The 12,500-nt window shown below is 47.9% G+C and overlaps 8 protein-coding genes across 8 annotated transcripts in view; 4 read left to right on the top strand and 4 right to left on the bottom strand.

The window, feature by feature from the left end:
- Nucleotides 1-10: 10 nt before the first annotated feature.
- On the top strand, nt 11-1,738 carry CNH02250 (hypothetical protein). Its single transcript, XM_024657693.1, has 5 exons — nt 11-110; nt 160-170; nt 222-254; nt 310-420; nt 482-1,738. The coding sequence occupies exons 1-5, from the start codon at nt 86-88 to the stop codon at nt 569-571; spliced, it is 270 nt and encodes an 89-aa protein (XP_024513366.1). The 5' UTR covers nt 11-85; the 3' UTR covers nt 572-1,738.
- CNH02240 (conserved hypothetical protein) lies at nt 568-3,571 on the bottom strand. Its single transcript, XM_024657692.1, has 10 exons — nt 3,389-3,571; nt 2,734-3,332; nt 2,356-2,683; nt 2,149-2,305; nt 1,983-2,099; nt 1,880-1,930; nt 1,688-1,827; nt 1,208-1,635; nt 1,013-1,154; nt 568-955 (listed from the first exon to the last, which is right to left on the bottom strand). The coding sequence occupies exons 1-10, from the start codon at nt 3,518-3,520 to the stop codon at nt 689-691; spliced, it is 2,361 nt and encodes a 786-aa protein (XP_024513365.1). The 5' UTR covers nt 3,521-3,571; the 3' UTR covers nt 568-688.
- Nucleotides 3,572-3,756: 185 nt separating this feature from the next.
- On the top strand, nt 3,757-4,527 carry CNH02230 (hypothetical protein). Its single transcript, XM_024657691.1, has 4 exons — nt 3,757-3,855; nt 3,942-4,035; nt 4,109-4,186; nt 4,253-4,527. The coding sequence occupies exons 1-4, from the start codon at nt 3,828-3,830 to the stop codon at nt 4,347-4,349; spliced, it is 297 nt and encodes a 98-aa protein (XP_024513364.1). The 5' UTR covers nt 3,757-3,827; the 3' UTR covers nt 4,350-4,527.
- CNH02220 (expressed protein) lies at nt 4,528-5,652 on the bottom strand. Its single transcript, XM_572395.2, has 5 exons — nt 5,540-5,652; nt 5,353-5,481; nt 4,982-5,290; nt 4,707-4,922; nt 4,528-4,655 (listed from the first exon to the last, which is right to left on the bottom strand). Exons 1-5 carry the CDS (start codon nt 5,579-5,581, stop codon nt 4,605-4,607), a joined length of 747 nt encoding a protein of 248 aa, XP_572395.1. The 5' UTR covers nt 5,582-5,652; the 3' UTR covers nt 4,528-4,604.
- A 156-nt stretch (nt 5,653-5,808) lies between these two features.
- On the top strand, nt 5,809-7,275 carry CNH02210 (conserved hypothetical protein). The gene is made up of 5 exons (XM_572564.2): nt 5,809-6,087; nt 6,144-6,362; nt 6,413-6,674; nt 6,728-6,875; nt 6,928-7,275. Exons 1-5 carry the CDS (start codon nt 5,937-5,939, stop codon nt 7,186-7,188), a joined length of 1,041 nt encoding a protein of 346 aa, XP_572564.1. The 5' UTR covers nt 5,809-5,936; the 3' UTR covers nt 7,189-7,275.
- Nucleotides 7,234-7,884, bottom strand: CNH02200 (hypothetical protein). Its single transcript, XM_572394.2, has 3 exons — nt 7,731-7,884; nt 7,571-7,678; nt 7,234-7,512 (listed from the first exon to the last, which is right to left on the bottom strand). Exons 1-3 carry the CDS (start codon nt 7,751-7,753, stop codon nt 7,374-7,376), a joined length of 270 nt encoding a protein of 89 aa, XP_572394.1. The 5' UTR covers nt 7,754-7,884; the 3' UTR covers nt 7,234-7,373.
- Nucleotides 7,885-8,049: 165 nt separating this feature from the next.
- Nucleotides 8,050-9,128, top strand: CNH02190 (hypothetical protein). The gene is made up of 5 exons (XM_024657690.1): nt 8,050-8,357; nt 8,429-8,451; nt 8,544-8,593; nt 8,650-8,718; nt 8,790-9,128. The coding sequence occupies exons 1-5, from the start codon at nt 8,214-8,216 to the stop codon at nt 8,864-8,866; spliced, it is 363 nt and encodes a 120-aa protein (XP_024513363.1). The 5' UTR covers nt 8,050-8,213; the 3' UTR covers nt 8,867-9,128.
- Nucleotides 9,108-12,500, bottom strand: part of CNH02180 (hypothetical protein) — an 8,610-nt gene continuing 5,217 nt past the window's right edge. The window contains exons 6-10 of the mRNA XM_024657689.1: nt 10,029-12,500; nt 9,817-9,981; nt 9,598-9,763; nt 9,307-9,541; nt 9,108-9,249 (exon numbers count right to left, since the gene is read on the bottom strand). The exon at nt 10,029-12,500 is cut by the window's right edge and continues 2,385 nt beyond it. Coding sequence (XP_024513362.1) covers nt 9,207-9,249; nt 9,307-9,541; nt 9,598-9,763; nt 9,817-9,981; nt 10,029-12,500 — 3,081 coding nt within the window. The 3' untranslated portion in view covers nt 9,108-9,206. The remainder of the gene's footprint in view (nt 9,250-9,306; nt 9,542-9,597; nt 9,764-9,816; nt 9,982-10,028) is intronic.

The raw sequence follows: 12,500 nt of genomic DNA on the forward strand, positions 1-12,500 counted from the left end.
AGTAGCCAACGGGTGTTCTGCCATCTCAAAGAAGGTCGTGAACTTACTTACTCAACAAATACATATCCTTTAAGAGTATTCAACAATGGCTGGAGGACACGGGCACTTTGGTGAGTTATGATTCCCAGGATAGATCATGTATGCTAACACCAACCCCAGAACCGGTCAAGGTTGGTACACACGATGGGATTTCTAACAGCGGTTCTAATCTTGTCTTGTAGCTTGACCCTGCTATCGAAAGATGGTCTCAGATGGTGAGCATTCGGTTCGGGTCGCATATCTTAAAGGACCAGGCTGATTTGCTTCCAGCGAGAGAATGTCTATCAACATTTCCGATTCACCCCTCAGAAAACAAGGCAGGTTTTTACCTACGCCCTCTTATTGCCGGCTCTTGTTGCTGGTATCTCTTGGACTTATAATGTACGTTGTTTGCACTTTTCTCTGCGTATCCCGCTTGGACATAACTCATGACTGCAAACAGAACAAGTTCGACTGGGCTGGCAAGCAAAAAGGCTCTAGTTTACTCGCCAACACTCCCGCCAAGCCTCTTCCTAAGTCTGATGAGGAATAAGATGTATCATTTGTAAACCGTGGACTGTAATTGTGTGGGAAAGGGACACTAATGCAAAAGCTCCGGTACACGCGAAGATTATGGGTACAGCTACAAAAGAAAGAAGCAACGGATAAGCTACCAAATGCGTTTTACCATCGTCCACCGCTCGACCTCTTCAAGCTTCCATTTCTTGCCCTTTTTTCCTCCGTCCGTCTTTGGTATGCCTTTATCCAGGTCTTTGTCACTCTCGCCATTTCCTTGTTGAGCCCCCGAGTGTTTATGAGAGACCTTCGTATCAGGCAAGGACACGCCTCCCTGTGATATGGACGAAGAAAGCGAAGGATAATCTGGCAAATCATCTGCCGCTTTGGAGAGGTATTCTCTAGTTTGACGGTTGTATTCCTAGACTTTAATCAGCGAGATTCTGTTGATCGAAGGAAAAAGGAGATAAAGACTCACAGTTTCTTCTTTGCTTTCTCCGACTGCTGATCTGCCATAGTCATTAACGCTATCTTCCGCCTCTCTCTCGTCCATTCCTTCTTGACGCATTGCCGAGAAACCCAAGAGAGATAACCCAAGTATGATTTTGAGGAACATTAAACTGCTCTTCCCCTTTAGCATCTCGCCTCGTATAAATTAAAAGAATACTCTTACCATCCCCACGAACAAATTCCCACTCCGATCCAACTAGCGACCTTCAAACCCCACCACACCGTACCCCATAGTCCTTCTTCCCCTCCATTGCCAAATTCCGACTCTTCCGCGTGCGAGTGCGACATGGTCAGCATCCCTATTGCTTGCCAGGAGATCCGCAGCACCAAACACGCTAGAGGGATCGAGGCAAAGCCAAGACGCCGCGCGACCAACGGTGATTGATCGAGCAAAATACGGTGATTCCTGCTTTTGCCGTCTCGGTGGCGACGAGACGGGGATGAAGTAATGGAACCAGCTAGAAGGACATCTTTGGCCAAGACGTCCGTGAATCTCTCGTAGACTGACGCTCGAACGTGATTGAATTTTGATATGAAGGCGTGCTTCACCCAGTCTACCACCATCTCTGACATGATCACGAAAAGGACAGGCTGAAATCAAGTCCAATTTAGCAAAAGCAAGGATGGATGACGATGACCTTACTGATAAGATGGAGTCCACAAGACTTTTGCCCTTCATAAAGCTTTTTGGCAAGAATGCAATTTCAGATCCGGACATTTCGATCATGTTGCGGATCGCAATCACGGCCAGCATTAGACTCAGCTGGAAGCGTTCGACAATGTCTGTGAAAAATGTTGAATAATGAAGTCCCATATGATGAGGCTATAATCTTACCGGCACACATGATCTGAAAGAGATTCTCCTTTTCAAACTTCTTGAATACAGCTATAAAAGTTAGAATGAGCGCTGGATTCCGCCCGTTGGTGTGAATACTTACAGCCTTTGATCTCTACAAACTGATTACTTATCAGGAGCGACAAGAGCGTATAGTCGTAAGAATTAATGGCAACGTTGAGCGAAACAAGCATGTAAAAGAAAATGAGAGAGTGCGTCACTGTACATCATCAGTCTCAGAGCCTATTGAGACTAGTAATGAAGCTTACAGACATAGCCCAATGATAAAGCAAAGAAGAACACCGGCCTGGCCTGCTGACGCTTACGGCCTTTTCCGCGTTTCCTCACACTCGGTGAGAGAGTCTCTCTTGCGAACAAAGTGTCTAAAACATCTTGTCCAAAGGCGCAACAAAGCCTATCGCCGATCTGTGCTTGTCTTAGTGGAGGACCTCTTGTCGTACAGATATCTGGCTTACTTCCAGGGCATTAAAGATGACATAGAGCTTGATAGTATCTTGGCCCCTCACGGTATGATACATCTTACTAGCGTCCGTACTAGCTAGCAGCACACCTGTAGGTATCACGAGCAGGAGCATCCTCAGGATCGAGTTGAGATGAGCAATAGGCACCGGCCGCCAAGGTCGATTACGAAAGAAGTTTGATAAAATTCGCGCGAGGGCAAAGCTAGACCGAATAGGAAGCACGGTGAAATTATACAGGAAACCATCTAAGCATAGAAGAGCCCCAAAAAGAGTTGTTTTTTCTACAGCCAGAGGAACTGCGAGGAAGTTGGCGATTCGTTCCCTATATGTACGATCAGTTGAAAGAAGCAGATAGAAAAGTAGTATACAAACCATTTTCCATCAGCGATCCACCCTTCCCAATCCTCAGCACCCATTTCATCCTTCAACAATTCCCATATTCCGGAAATCTCTTTAGAGCTCTCTTTACCTTCATCCCCTTCGGGGCTGTCACATTCCGCTGCGGTAGCAGAGACCGGAGAATTGGGCGACATCGGCCCAGAAGTAGACCTATATCCCTGGTCAGGCCGGTCTTCTTCGCCTATCGTCGGTCTTCTCGATCTAGCAGGCCACCATTCCTCGACATCCGTTGCGTCGCCCTCATCAACTTCGTAATCAACGTCGCTTCGCGTACTTGTGTTTCCAAGCTGATCCAATATTTCCTCTAGTTCATCTCGGTCGAGAGTCTTTCTTTTAGGTGTACTCAGGAATTCACTCGTCGGTGATGGCGGTAAGCTTGAGTAAGTGCTCGGCTTGTCCCCGGATGATTGCTCATGGCTGGAGGGAACAGGGGGGATGAATATTTCCGACGCAGACATGTGTAAAGGGAGATCGATAGCTAGGTGTGGTTTGCGTAGAAGAGTGGCTGAAGGCGAGACACGAGATGTGGAATGAGAATGTGGCGTTGGAAGAGAACCCTTAGCTAAACCGTTCTGCTTGCATTACTGTCAATGTCTTGCAAAACTGACTTTGAGACGACGTGTCTTACCTTGCCCTCGACATCTCCATAAGACGTCTGGATGGCTGTATCGACCTCATCTGCTGACCATGCTCTGTGGGGGTTATAGAGAGGCCTTGACGGTCCTGCCTCGGCCGAGTTGAAGGCGTTTCCTTCCTTCATGTATCCTGCTGTGGTTCGTATGCTACCCAAGTGGGCGAAATTAGGAGTCGCAGGAGCCGCATATCATAATACGTTCGTTACAACTACGTACAGTAGCCGGCCTCCACCACGGACTTGCGGGTAATCTCCGGAGAGGGCTGTTTATTCCATGCTCCCATATAAGGATGTTTGTTTGGGCGCGACTTCCTTTTTCACCTGCAGCAATTCGCCGTCCTCCTGTGCATTACAATTTACATATTATTACCACACCACTAATCTTGTTTTCTTTCTATTTTTCACCACCATCAACAACCAGTAAGTCGCAAGTATGTCCGCTCCTCTTAAGCAATCAAACGGTGGGTAGCCCTCAAAACCACTCTATGGGCCCCGACTCACTCTCAGCCCGATGTTTGTTCCGAACTTCTTGCCACCCTCATAACAGCTCAAAACACCGTTCCTCCCCCCGCCCCCCAGCCTAGCTTCCTGCAGAAGAAGGGTCTTTTAGGTGCTGCCGGTCGTGGTGGCGTCAAGCCTGGGTGCGTGCGATTTTGGCTTGTGATAGGCTGTGATATGCGTGTTTGGCTGTTGGCTGACAGGACATGCTTGTAGTTCTATCGTTTCTCCTTCAGATGTCCTTTCACCCATCTCTGCAAAGCTGAACAGCTCTAAGCAAAGGCACTTCCAGAAGTGAATTTCCCATTCTTTCACCAAATCACAACTCGTGGAGCTGATGTGGGATCATTTAATCTTCAGAGGCAAACCCGTGCACCTTGCGAGCCAGCTTAGTCAGCTCGCAAGTCAGGCCAGCCCTGCCTCTAAGGAAAACAAGCCCAAAATCGACGACTTCTAAACACATTGTCACACCCGCATCCTATCCAAAGTTTCCTGCCCTCTCCGCCATATAACTGTCATCGCTTTCGACCGACTGTCGCCTGACACTACCCTTTTCCCACCGACATTACTCTCTTCGACTATAATATCTTTTCGCCGTCCTGATAACTGTTGGAACTTGTACAGAATGTCGTGCGGGAATGCATTAAATTGTTGCATTCTGCTATTTGGGGATTCACTGCCATATCTGCATTTCTATTTATTGTCTCGACATCTATACAGAAGGCCAGAAACGTTGTTCAAGCCAAAGGGTTCTCTTGAATACCTGCAGACTCTGATCAGTGACTGTATCAGGACGATCCAACTTTGAACTCACTGTCTCACAACGCTCAGCAAGGGCGCTTCCAATTTCGATGCCTGCTCCATCCACAATCTCGGCACAATCAGCCACAAACTCGACAAACTCGTCGCATGTCCAGTTGTCAACGAATTTCAGCAATGCTTGCTGTGTTTGAGAAAGGCTTGAAGGATCGGCAGAGGTAAGAGTTTCAGGCCGCAAAGATTTGGCGTTTCTCCAGGCGGTCAAATAGGCCTGCGGTAGGTGTCTTAGCATTCTGAAGGGCCTTACAAACGGTCTGTCACTGAACTCACAATCTCCATAGCCCAAAGCAGCACAAGGCCTTCTTCGACAGCGCCTACCCCACCGACTGCGTGTAAAAAGTCTACATACGCTCGTGTTATTTCATTGTACTCGCCCAACAAGCCACCTTCGGCTCCATCGTTTGCCTCCGGGGAGAAGACATCAAGCCCATGAGCCTTGGCAGTAGACACGAAGAAGTCTGTCTCGCGTTTCACGTTGGCGAGTGAAAATGTGAGAACCGAGATGGCTTTGGACGTATTGGGTGACGGGGCAGAAAGGGGAGTAGGGATGTGTAGATGGGATAAAACGGAAGATGCAAACTGCGATATTGCAGACACGCATAATCAGTTGAGATTCGTCCTGATATTCGGCACAAACATACCTTGATGTATCCTACGTAGGCATAAAGGTAATCCTGCTTGAGCCAGGCTCTGAGGGGTCTAGGGTCAATGGCACCTTTTCCAGCTTGCTCCAAGAATGGATGGGTGGTGGCCGCTTTGAAGTCATCGGCCTACAGATGAATACCTCGAGTCAGTCTCGTCCTATGAGGGAGACAGAGACAGACATACGTATTTGTTAAGAAGATACTCTGTAAACTTTTGGGATGGCATTTCGTTTATGATCTTCAGCAACACAGCCGTTTTGCTATTGCTATACAGAGAGGGGTGTATCTCAATCAGTACATGACTACACTATTATAACGGAAGGCCGACGGAAATCCCCAGTTAATAATTAATAATTAATTACTTGAGATCGGGATAACCCGATCACCCGATCAGTTCATATCTTCCCCGTCATCGTTTTCTTTTCTGGCCAGCGCGATAATACAGCCAACAACATCAGACTCGACATCTTGCTATAAACAGTAAAAGCATATACGGACAATCAACCTAGCCTGCTGGCTATATCCAGGCTGGGACAGACATTAAATACAACCACGGCTGCAACCTTTGGCACCACAATGTCATGTCCCCTCCTTCCTCCAAGCAGCCCTTAACACCTTCGTTACAAATAAATCGAAAACCTTTGCCCAAATGGGAAAAAGTCTTGTGGAGAAGTCAGCCTTATCCTGACAACTATGTGCCCCCTGACTTTTTGTCAGAGCTTAATGATATACGTGAGTCTGTTTTTTTACGATAGATCTCAAGGCTACATAACTGAAATCCACGGTAGTACCCCGCCCACGCCCGCCTTTTTACGCTCTGCTGTTAGCATGTCTCCCTATTTCACAGCATATCTCTATTATTGCCATATTCCTTGCAATATTTGCTGCACTTTTAGAAGAAAGAGTTACTCCAGAAGCTGTGGGCTGGGGGTGCGTACTGGGTGGCATTAGTGGATGGGCAATATGGACGTGGGGTTGGGGCAGATGGGGTCCTAAAGAGCCTCAAGGTCCATTGCTTTTTTTTCCTATGCAATGATCAGTGCTGATAGTGCAGTAGATTCATTAATACCCACACCAACTCCACTTCGCACCCTTATACTACCCCCTCTCCTTCTTTCTTTGCTTTCCCCCGTGCTTGGAACCTTGACATCCGCGACAACTTCAGATTCAATCTGGCCTTTAGCCGGCGGCCTTGGGTTTGTGCACCTCTTACTGGTGGATTTCAGGACAGGAGAAGATGTGAGGGTTGTGAGGAGACGTGAAAGGTTGAGAAAGCGACGGGGTAGTGTGGGCTTGAAGGAAATCGGAGAGGAGAAAAGGTATGCATCACGATGCTCTGGGCCTGAGCGATGAGGCGCTGACATTGAGGTAGCTTGACATCGTCGCTGTCACTAACCTCGGCACTTTCAGCATCTGTTGTGCTTGCTTCTCGTCTACCCTCAACAGCCCATGTCTTTTCGTTGGTCCTGCTTGCCGTGTTGCTATTTGCTGGCTGGCCAGTCATAACAAAAAGTGTGCGCGTAAGTTTACCGCCGATCTCTCTTCAAGAGATGTAAGCTGAGATCTTGATAGGAGACTGGTAGGGCATACTCTTTCGTACTGACTGTATCAACAACGACTCTCGCCCTATCACTTTTTCCTCCAACCCCTTCTACCTTTTCCGGCATCTACTTCGGGTACCTTCCGTCAACACCAACGCTAGTGTTTCTGTTAATTCTTTTTCTCGTCAATTTCATTGGACCTGCCATGCTCTGGTATGCTTGGCGATGGAAAGTCAGGCGAGGCGGCGGCTGGGATGTTGCGACAGTTCGAATTCGCCAGAGTCGGCCATGATGGTGAGCGTTGTTGCTGCCGAGCTTTGCCCAGATGAATGCATTGTTGATAGTGACATATGAGAAGTGAATATGCATGCGTACAACCATTAGTGCTCTCATCCCCATGCACCCCGTCTACTTCAGGCCCCAGACCTATATATCTTTCTCTCTGTAATCTAATCCCAAAAGGCGACAAAAGGCTACTTAAACCTTAAAGCCGTAACCCCTCATACAAGCCTTGTGAGCTTCAATAAAGTCCCTGCAGTTCGTTTCGCCCTCTCCAGGTGCAGACTTGATGAAACAGTCATCCCTAGCTTGCTTGGTCTCCGGGCAGGCGCAACATCTATCCATTACGAGTTCAATGTCAGCACATTCATTCAGAGAAACAAGTTTGAACGTACGGCTTCAAGTTGTTGGGGTTCAGAGGGTTAACTTCCTTGGCTGTAGCGTCTGGGGAAGACGATGTTGGTCGAGGAGGAAGAGTGGTGGCGGGAGAGGAGACTTGGGAGCTGTTCGGAGATGGTTAATCTAAAGTGTTGTATTGCCTGATGATGGACTTACGAGTTAGCAACAAGAGAGACCATTTTGGATTGGAGTCAAAGCTAGATGGAGATTAGAAATAGAAACGAAAGGTATAAATTGAAGGGAATTGCTTGTTAATGAAAGACATACATCTGTCAAGGAAGTCATCGTCGACAAAATATGGATGAGCAAGCAAGACGCCAGCTGTGCGGACATCTCCGATTCCGAAAAATGTTCGAAAACAATACCAGTAGGGGGGGTTTAAATAAATAAAGTGGTAAAAATCGGGCCGGCTTCGCGGAATGTTCACCCGACAACAAAAGTGACGCAACAACCGAACGTCCGGCAACGTCCTCCTCTAACTCGATCCTGTTGCCAAGTTTCTTAGCTCTCGCTTTGGCAGATTAAACAGCACGTCGTATAATTGGGCTTCTTCTGCTCTGAAATACAGCAAAGGACTTCCAACCACTCTCGCAGCTGTACGCACCCTTTTAATTAAACCAAAATTCCAAGCAAGCCGCCATGCCCATTCCCCTTTTACGCCCACTTACCGGCGCCGTTCGTCAACAAGCTCGACGAGGCTACACATCTGTTTTAGAGAAGCCATCGCAGAAGCCAACTCAAGAGCTTCCATTGAGGCTACAAGCTATCCGGCTTTACAAGGAGGTGGGTCCAATAATAACTCAGATACGGGCAGTAGATGAAATTTGTTTTAAAGCTGATGTGTTTCATCATAGCTGCATCGACTTGGACGTGATTAGTAAGTATAAGTCAGCAGACTTATTGTTATTCTATTTGTCTCTTTGACTTGTGAATGAAGTAGGAAGTTTCATCTTGCTAACCCAACTCTAGCCCTGATCCTGAGTATGACTTCAACAAGCGTCTACGAAGGGCCTTTGAGAGTATGTCACTGATTATTCCGTCAGTCCGCCGCCCTTAGGCTGATTGAAAATTGCAGAAAATGCAAAGGTCACTGATCCCGAAGCCATGAAGAAGCAACTTGAATTGGGAGAACATATCAAGAAAGGTAAGCCGGCTCATTCTTATTACGACCCCATGAACCCTTGCTTATCCACCTCCCTTAACTTTCGCCACCAGAGGTCCTTGCCCTTATTTCACTCAAGAAATTCCGTCATCTCAGGCGAGCTTATCATCCAAACGAAGGTCCTCGTTAGATCGGAGCTCCAGATTAACCACTGATCTAGATGACTGGCTACACGCCTCACTACATTGTTGCACAATACAGGCGACAACTCATGTTTCTCCTCTTCCACTGCTATCCAATTAATCCTAATGACCGCGATTTCGCCCAGAGTCCCAGCTGATAGCCTTCTCCATATTTACTTCTCTGTTGGTAAGAGCTGAGCTCTTGCTGACTGACCAGGCCCCGATTATTGTAGCCACGCAAGCTTTGTTCGCTTTCTATAAACCGGAAATGCATAACCCTAATGTTACCAAAACTAGTACAAGATATCGAGTGCTGGGTATCTATATTCTACATCGTTCACTTGTGCTTCACTGCCTTCTTTTCTTCGCCCCAGCAGTCTTTCTACCCTCGCTACATCTCTACTGTCAGTACACGGTTTGATGCACGCGATTTAACTTAGTGACTCACGCAAAGGCGATGTTCTTCCTCTTCTTTCCTTCCTTAGCCCTCTCGACCTTCTTGCCTTTCCTCTCTGCGTATTTCTCGGGGTTGGTTACAGCCAACTTGACCCGTCCCTCGCGACGTTCCAATCTCTTGGCCTGTGTAGCCTGTCGCAGCTTCTCCCATTTTCGTGAGAAGGCTGTAGTGCCGGTCTTTTCTTGAACAAAGTCGCGAATCTGCGTCGCGAGGGCTCGCAAATCATCTTTAAATATGTATTAGCCTGCTGCGTTGGAATATACTCATGGAAATTTGACGTACCGACTTGCTTCTCCTCAACTTGTCCTAGATCACCACCTTCATCCAGAATCCTATATACAGGGCTCAAAATGTGCAGCAGGAATCCCACAGCTTGCGCTTTGTTTAAACTTTCAGTAATACCGGCAAAGAATCGCAAGATGGACATGATTGGGGCGGACCATGGCTCCTATCCACATGAGATCAGCTAAAAATCACAATATGGCTGTCTCACAGACATACCTGAGCTTGATAACTGTTAGGGGCCGGCCGGTTGACAATGAGGTGACGGGCCAAAAAAGACATCCTGGACATAAGCCAGGTAAGTGGATTTCGGGTAGGCTCCTCAACGTCATGGTCATCTCCAGCCTCTTCTTCGCCAGCATCAGCAGATTCAACCCTTAAAGACTGCGAATCATTAGTATCTTGCCGCAGTTGTCATCGTGACGACTTACTGCCCAGTGTTTGGAAATATTCCACAGGACTTTGACAATCTCGTCCGCCAACTTGCCGCTACCAACAATCCATTCGCCACTGTCTCCTCGATTACCCTTGAGAACCAAACAACCTTTTCTGACGATATCAAGGCAGAGTTCGTCTCCAAGCATTTCACAGACAGCGCTCGCCTCGGAACCATTGGCAAAAAGGTTGGAGACAAGCTTGGCTGTGTCGTATCGGACATAATCATGCGGGAAAAGGAGATGAGGAACAATGTCTGACCATGGCAAAGCGGAAGAAGATGAAGGAGTGGCAAGTACGAGTTTGGCTGTGGTGGACAGTGTTTGATGAGGAAGGGTGTAGTCGAGATCAACAATCTCATCCTCTTCTTCGGCTTCTTGAAGCTTGGCAGCGCTCTCTGAAAGGACAGGCTCGATCACACTTATCACTTCTTCTAAACCATTTTCGCCTGTTTCGACAAGTAACCCCAACACACCCATAGCTGCACCGGCTAGTGTCTCATTCTCGTTACGTTTCGCCACCCAACTTCTGATAACTTCGGCCATCTTGGCTCTATCCGCTTCATCTAGCCGTTTCCACAGCAGTTTGAGTAACTCGCCCGCTGCTACTCTACATTTTTCCGAGTCATCATTGGCTCGAACGACAACAAGAGCCACGAAGAACATGCCAGCGTATTCTTCAATCAACCCCTCTGAGAACTTCTCAAACACAGCAAAGAGAACCTCCATCACGGAAAGACGGCCAGCTTCGTAAGTGTACTGCAAGTTCTGAGCGAAGAAAGTCATTTGGGACTTCAGCCGACCCTTGCCCTGAGGATAGTCAAGTAGGAATGCCATGACCGAGCCACGACATAATTCTTGGACTTGGGTAGATTGAGATGTGACCATGATGGATGAGACACGCTCCATGAGGTCGTAGATCTCCGGGACGACAAACTTGCGGGTGATGATGGATCGAAGGATGGTGAAAATGGCAGATTGCCTCTCAGGCTCTTCGAGATCGGGACTAATAACTTCGATGAGGTATCGAAGCTGGTTCTCAGAGACTTCTGAACTCTTGCAATCCCTCAAAATGACAGCAAGAGTCTTCAAAGCTGTCTGAGCCACCTCAGATTCAGCTGTCCCACCAGCGTGCTTAATAATCTTGAAGATGTTATTTATGAAGACATGTAGAGCGGGCTCGACTTGAGGAACAGGACATCGAGCAATGGCGGCGGTAGCTTTGAGAGAAAGAAGAAGAACATTGGTGGCAGGGGAATAAAGAGTGTTACCGACAGCATTAACCATAGGCCCAAGACGGGCAAGGATATCAACGTCGTCAAAGTCGAATTTTCCACGACGGAAAGCAGTGACAAACAGATCAAGACCGAACATCACAAACTTGTGGGCGTTGGCCGGGTAAAAGTCGTCTTCTTTCTTGATATCTCGCTTCATGACGACTTTAAAGGCATCTGGTGTCTCAGTGGGGCGAACCATCTTACGCTTCGCTTTGAGATAGGAAGAGTTACCGCTTATGAGAGAGTAGCAGAGAGAAAGTAACTCTTGCGGACGGAGAAGGGAGTTGGCATTCAAACCGAGTGAGACGCGTCGGAGAGCCTCGTCAACCTGTTGCATAGGCTTTACCGCCTGCGAAGCGTGCATGACTTCGCGCAAGGGGGCGAGAACAACACCGATTTTACTGGGAGAGACCAGCTGCGAGAGAAGCTGGAGAGTGTCAAAGCCTCGGGAAGTGGCTCCTCGCACTTCTCGCATTTTGGTCTTGAAGCCCTCCGTAGCAACATCCTTGCCTGATTCACCCCAAATGACTTCGGCGGTGACCTGAACGGCCAACTCAACAGCGTCATCGAGATTAATAAACCTGTCTGCCGCTTGAGTGGTGGCTTGCACCAAGATTGCATGAGTTGTTACCGCCAAGACATGCTTTTGAGGGCCACGAGGAAGGGCAATTTCCAGTTCCTTGATGATTCGCACAAGCCATTCTGGACCGAGATAGATAGCGATCTTACAGATTGTTTCACGTGTGATATCTCGAGTGTCCTGGTCCTTGCTTCGAAGAATCTGGGCGACATTGGTGATCACCCTAAGCACTTCAATGTCAGAAGAGCCGCGAGGAAGAGCGTGAGCAATCTTGACTATCCCCAAAGCAAGTGGGACCCTAATAGCACTGTCGGTTTCGTCCTTGCCAGAAACAAAACGTGAGAGGGATGGAAGCAATTTGTTGAGAAGGATCGCGGTGATCTTTTCCGGACTTGCACCTTCTACCTCCTTTTTCTCTACTTCCTCGTCCTCTTCTTCTTCGTCGCCTTTTTCCTCGTCTCTTTCTTCGTCTCCCTTATCCACGTCCATTCCCTCGCTCAACTCGAAATGGAACCCATCAATCACCGCCGCTACACTCCTCACATAGTATTTCTGCTGCCCAGTTTTCCCGCTTCCGATACCCAACTTCATGTATCTCCCAATCAGCCCATA

The sequence above is a fragment of the Cryptococcus neoformans genome (assembly GCF_000091045.1).
Source record: "Cryptococcus neoformans var. neoformans JEC21 chromosome 8 sequence".
NCBI lineage: Eukaryota > Fungi > Basidiomycota > Tremellomycetes > Tremellales > Cryptococcaceae > Cryptococcus > Cryptococcus deneoformans.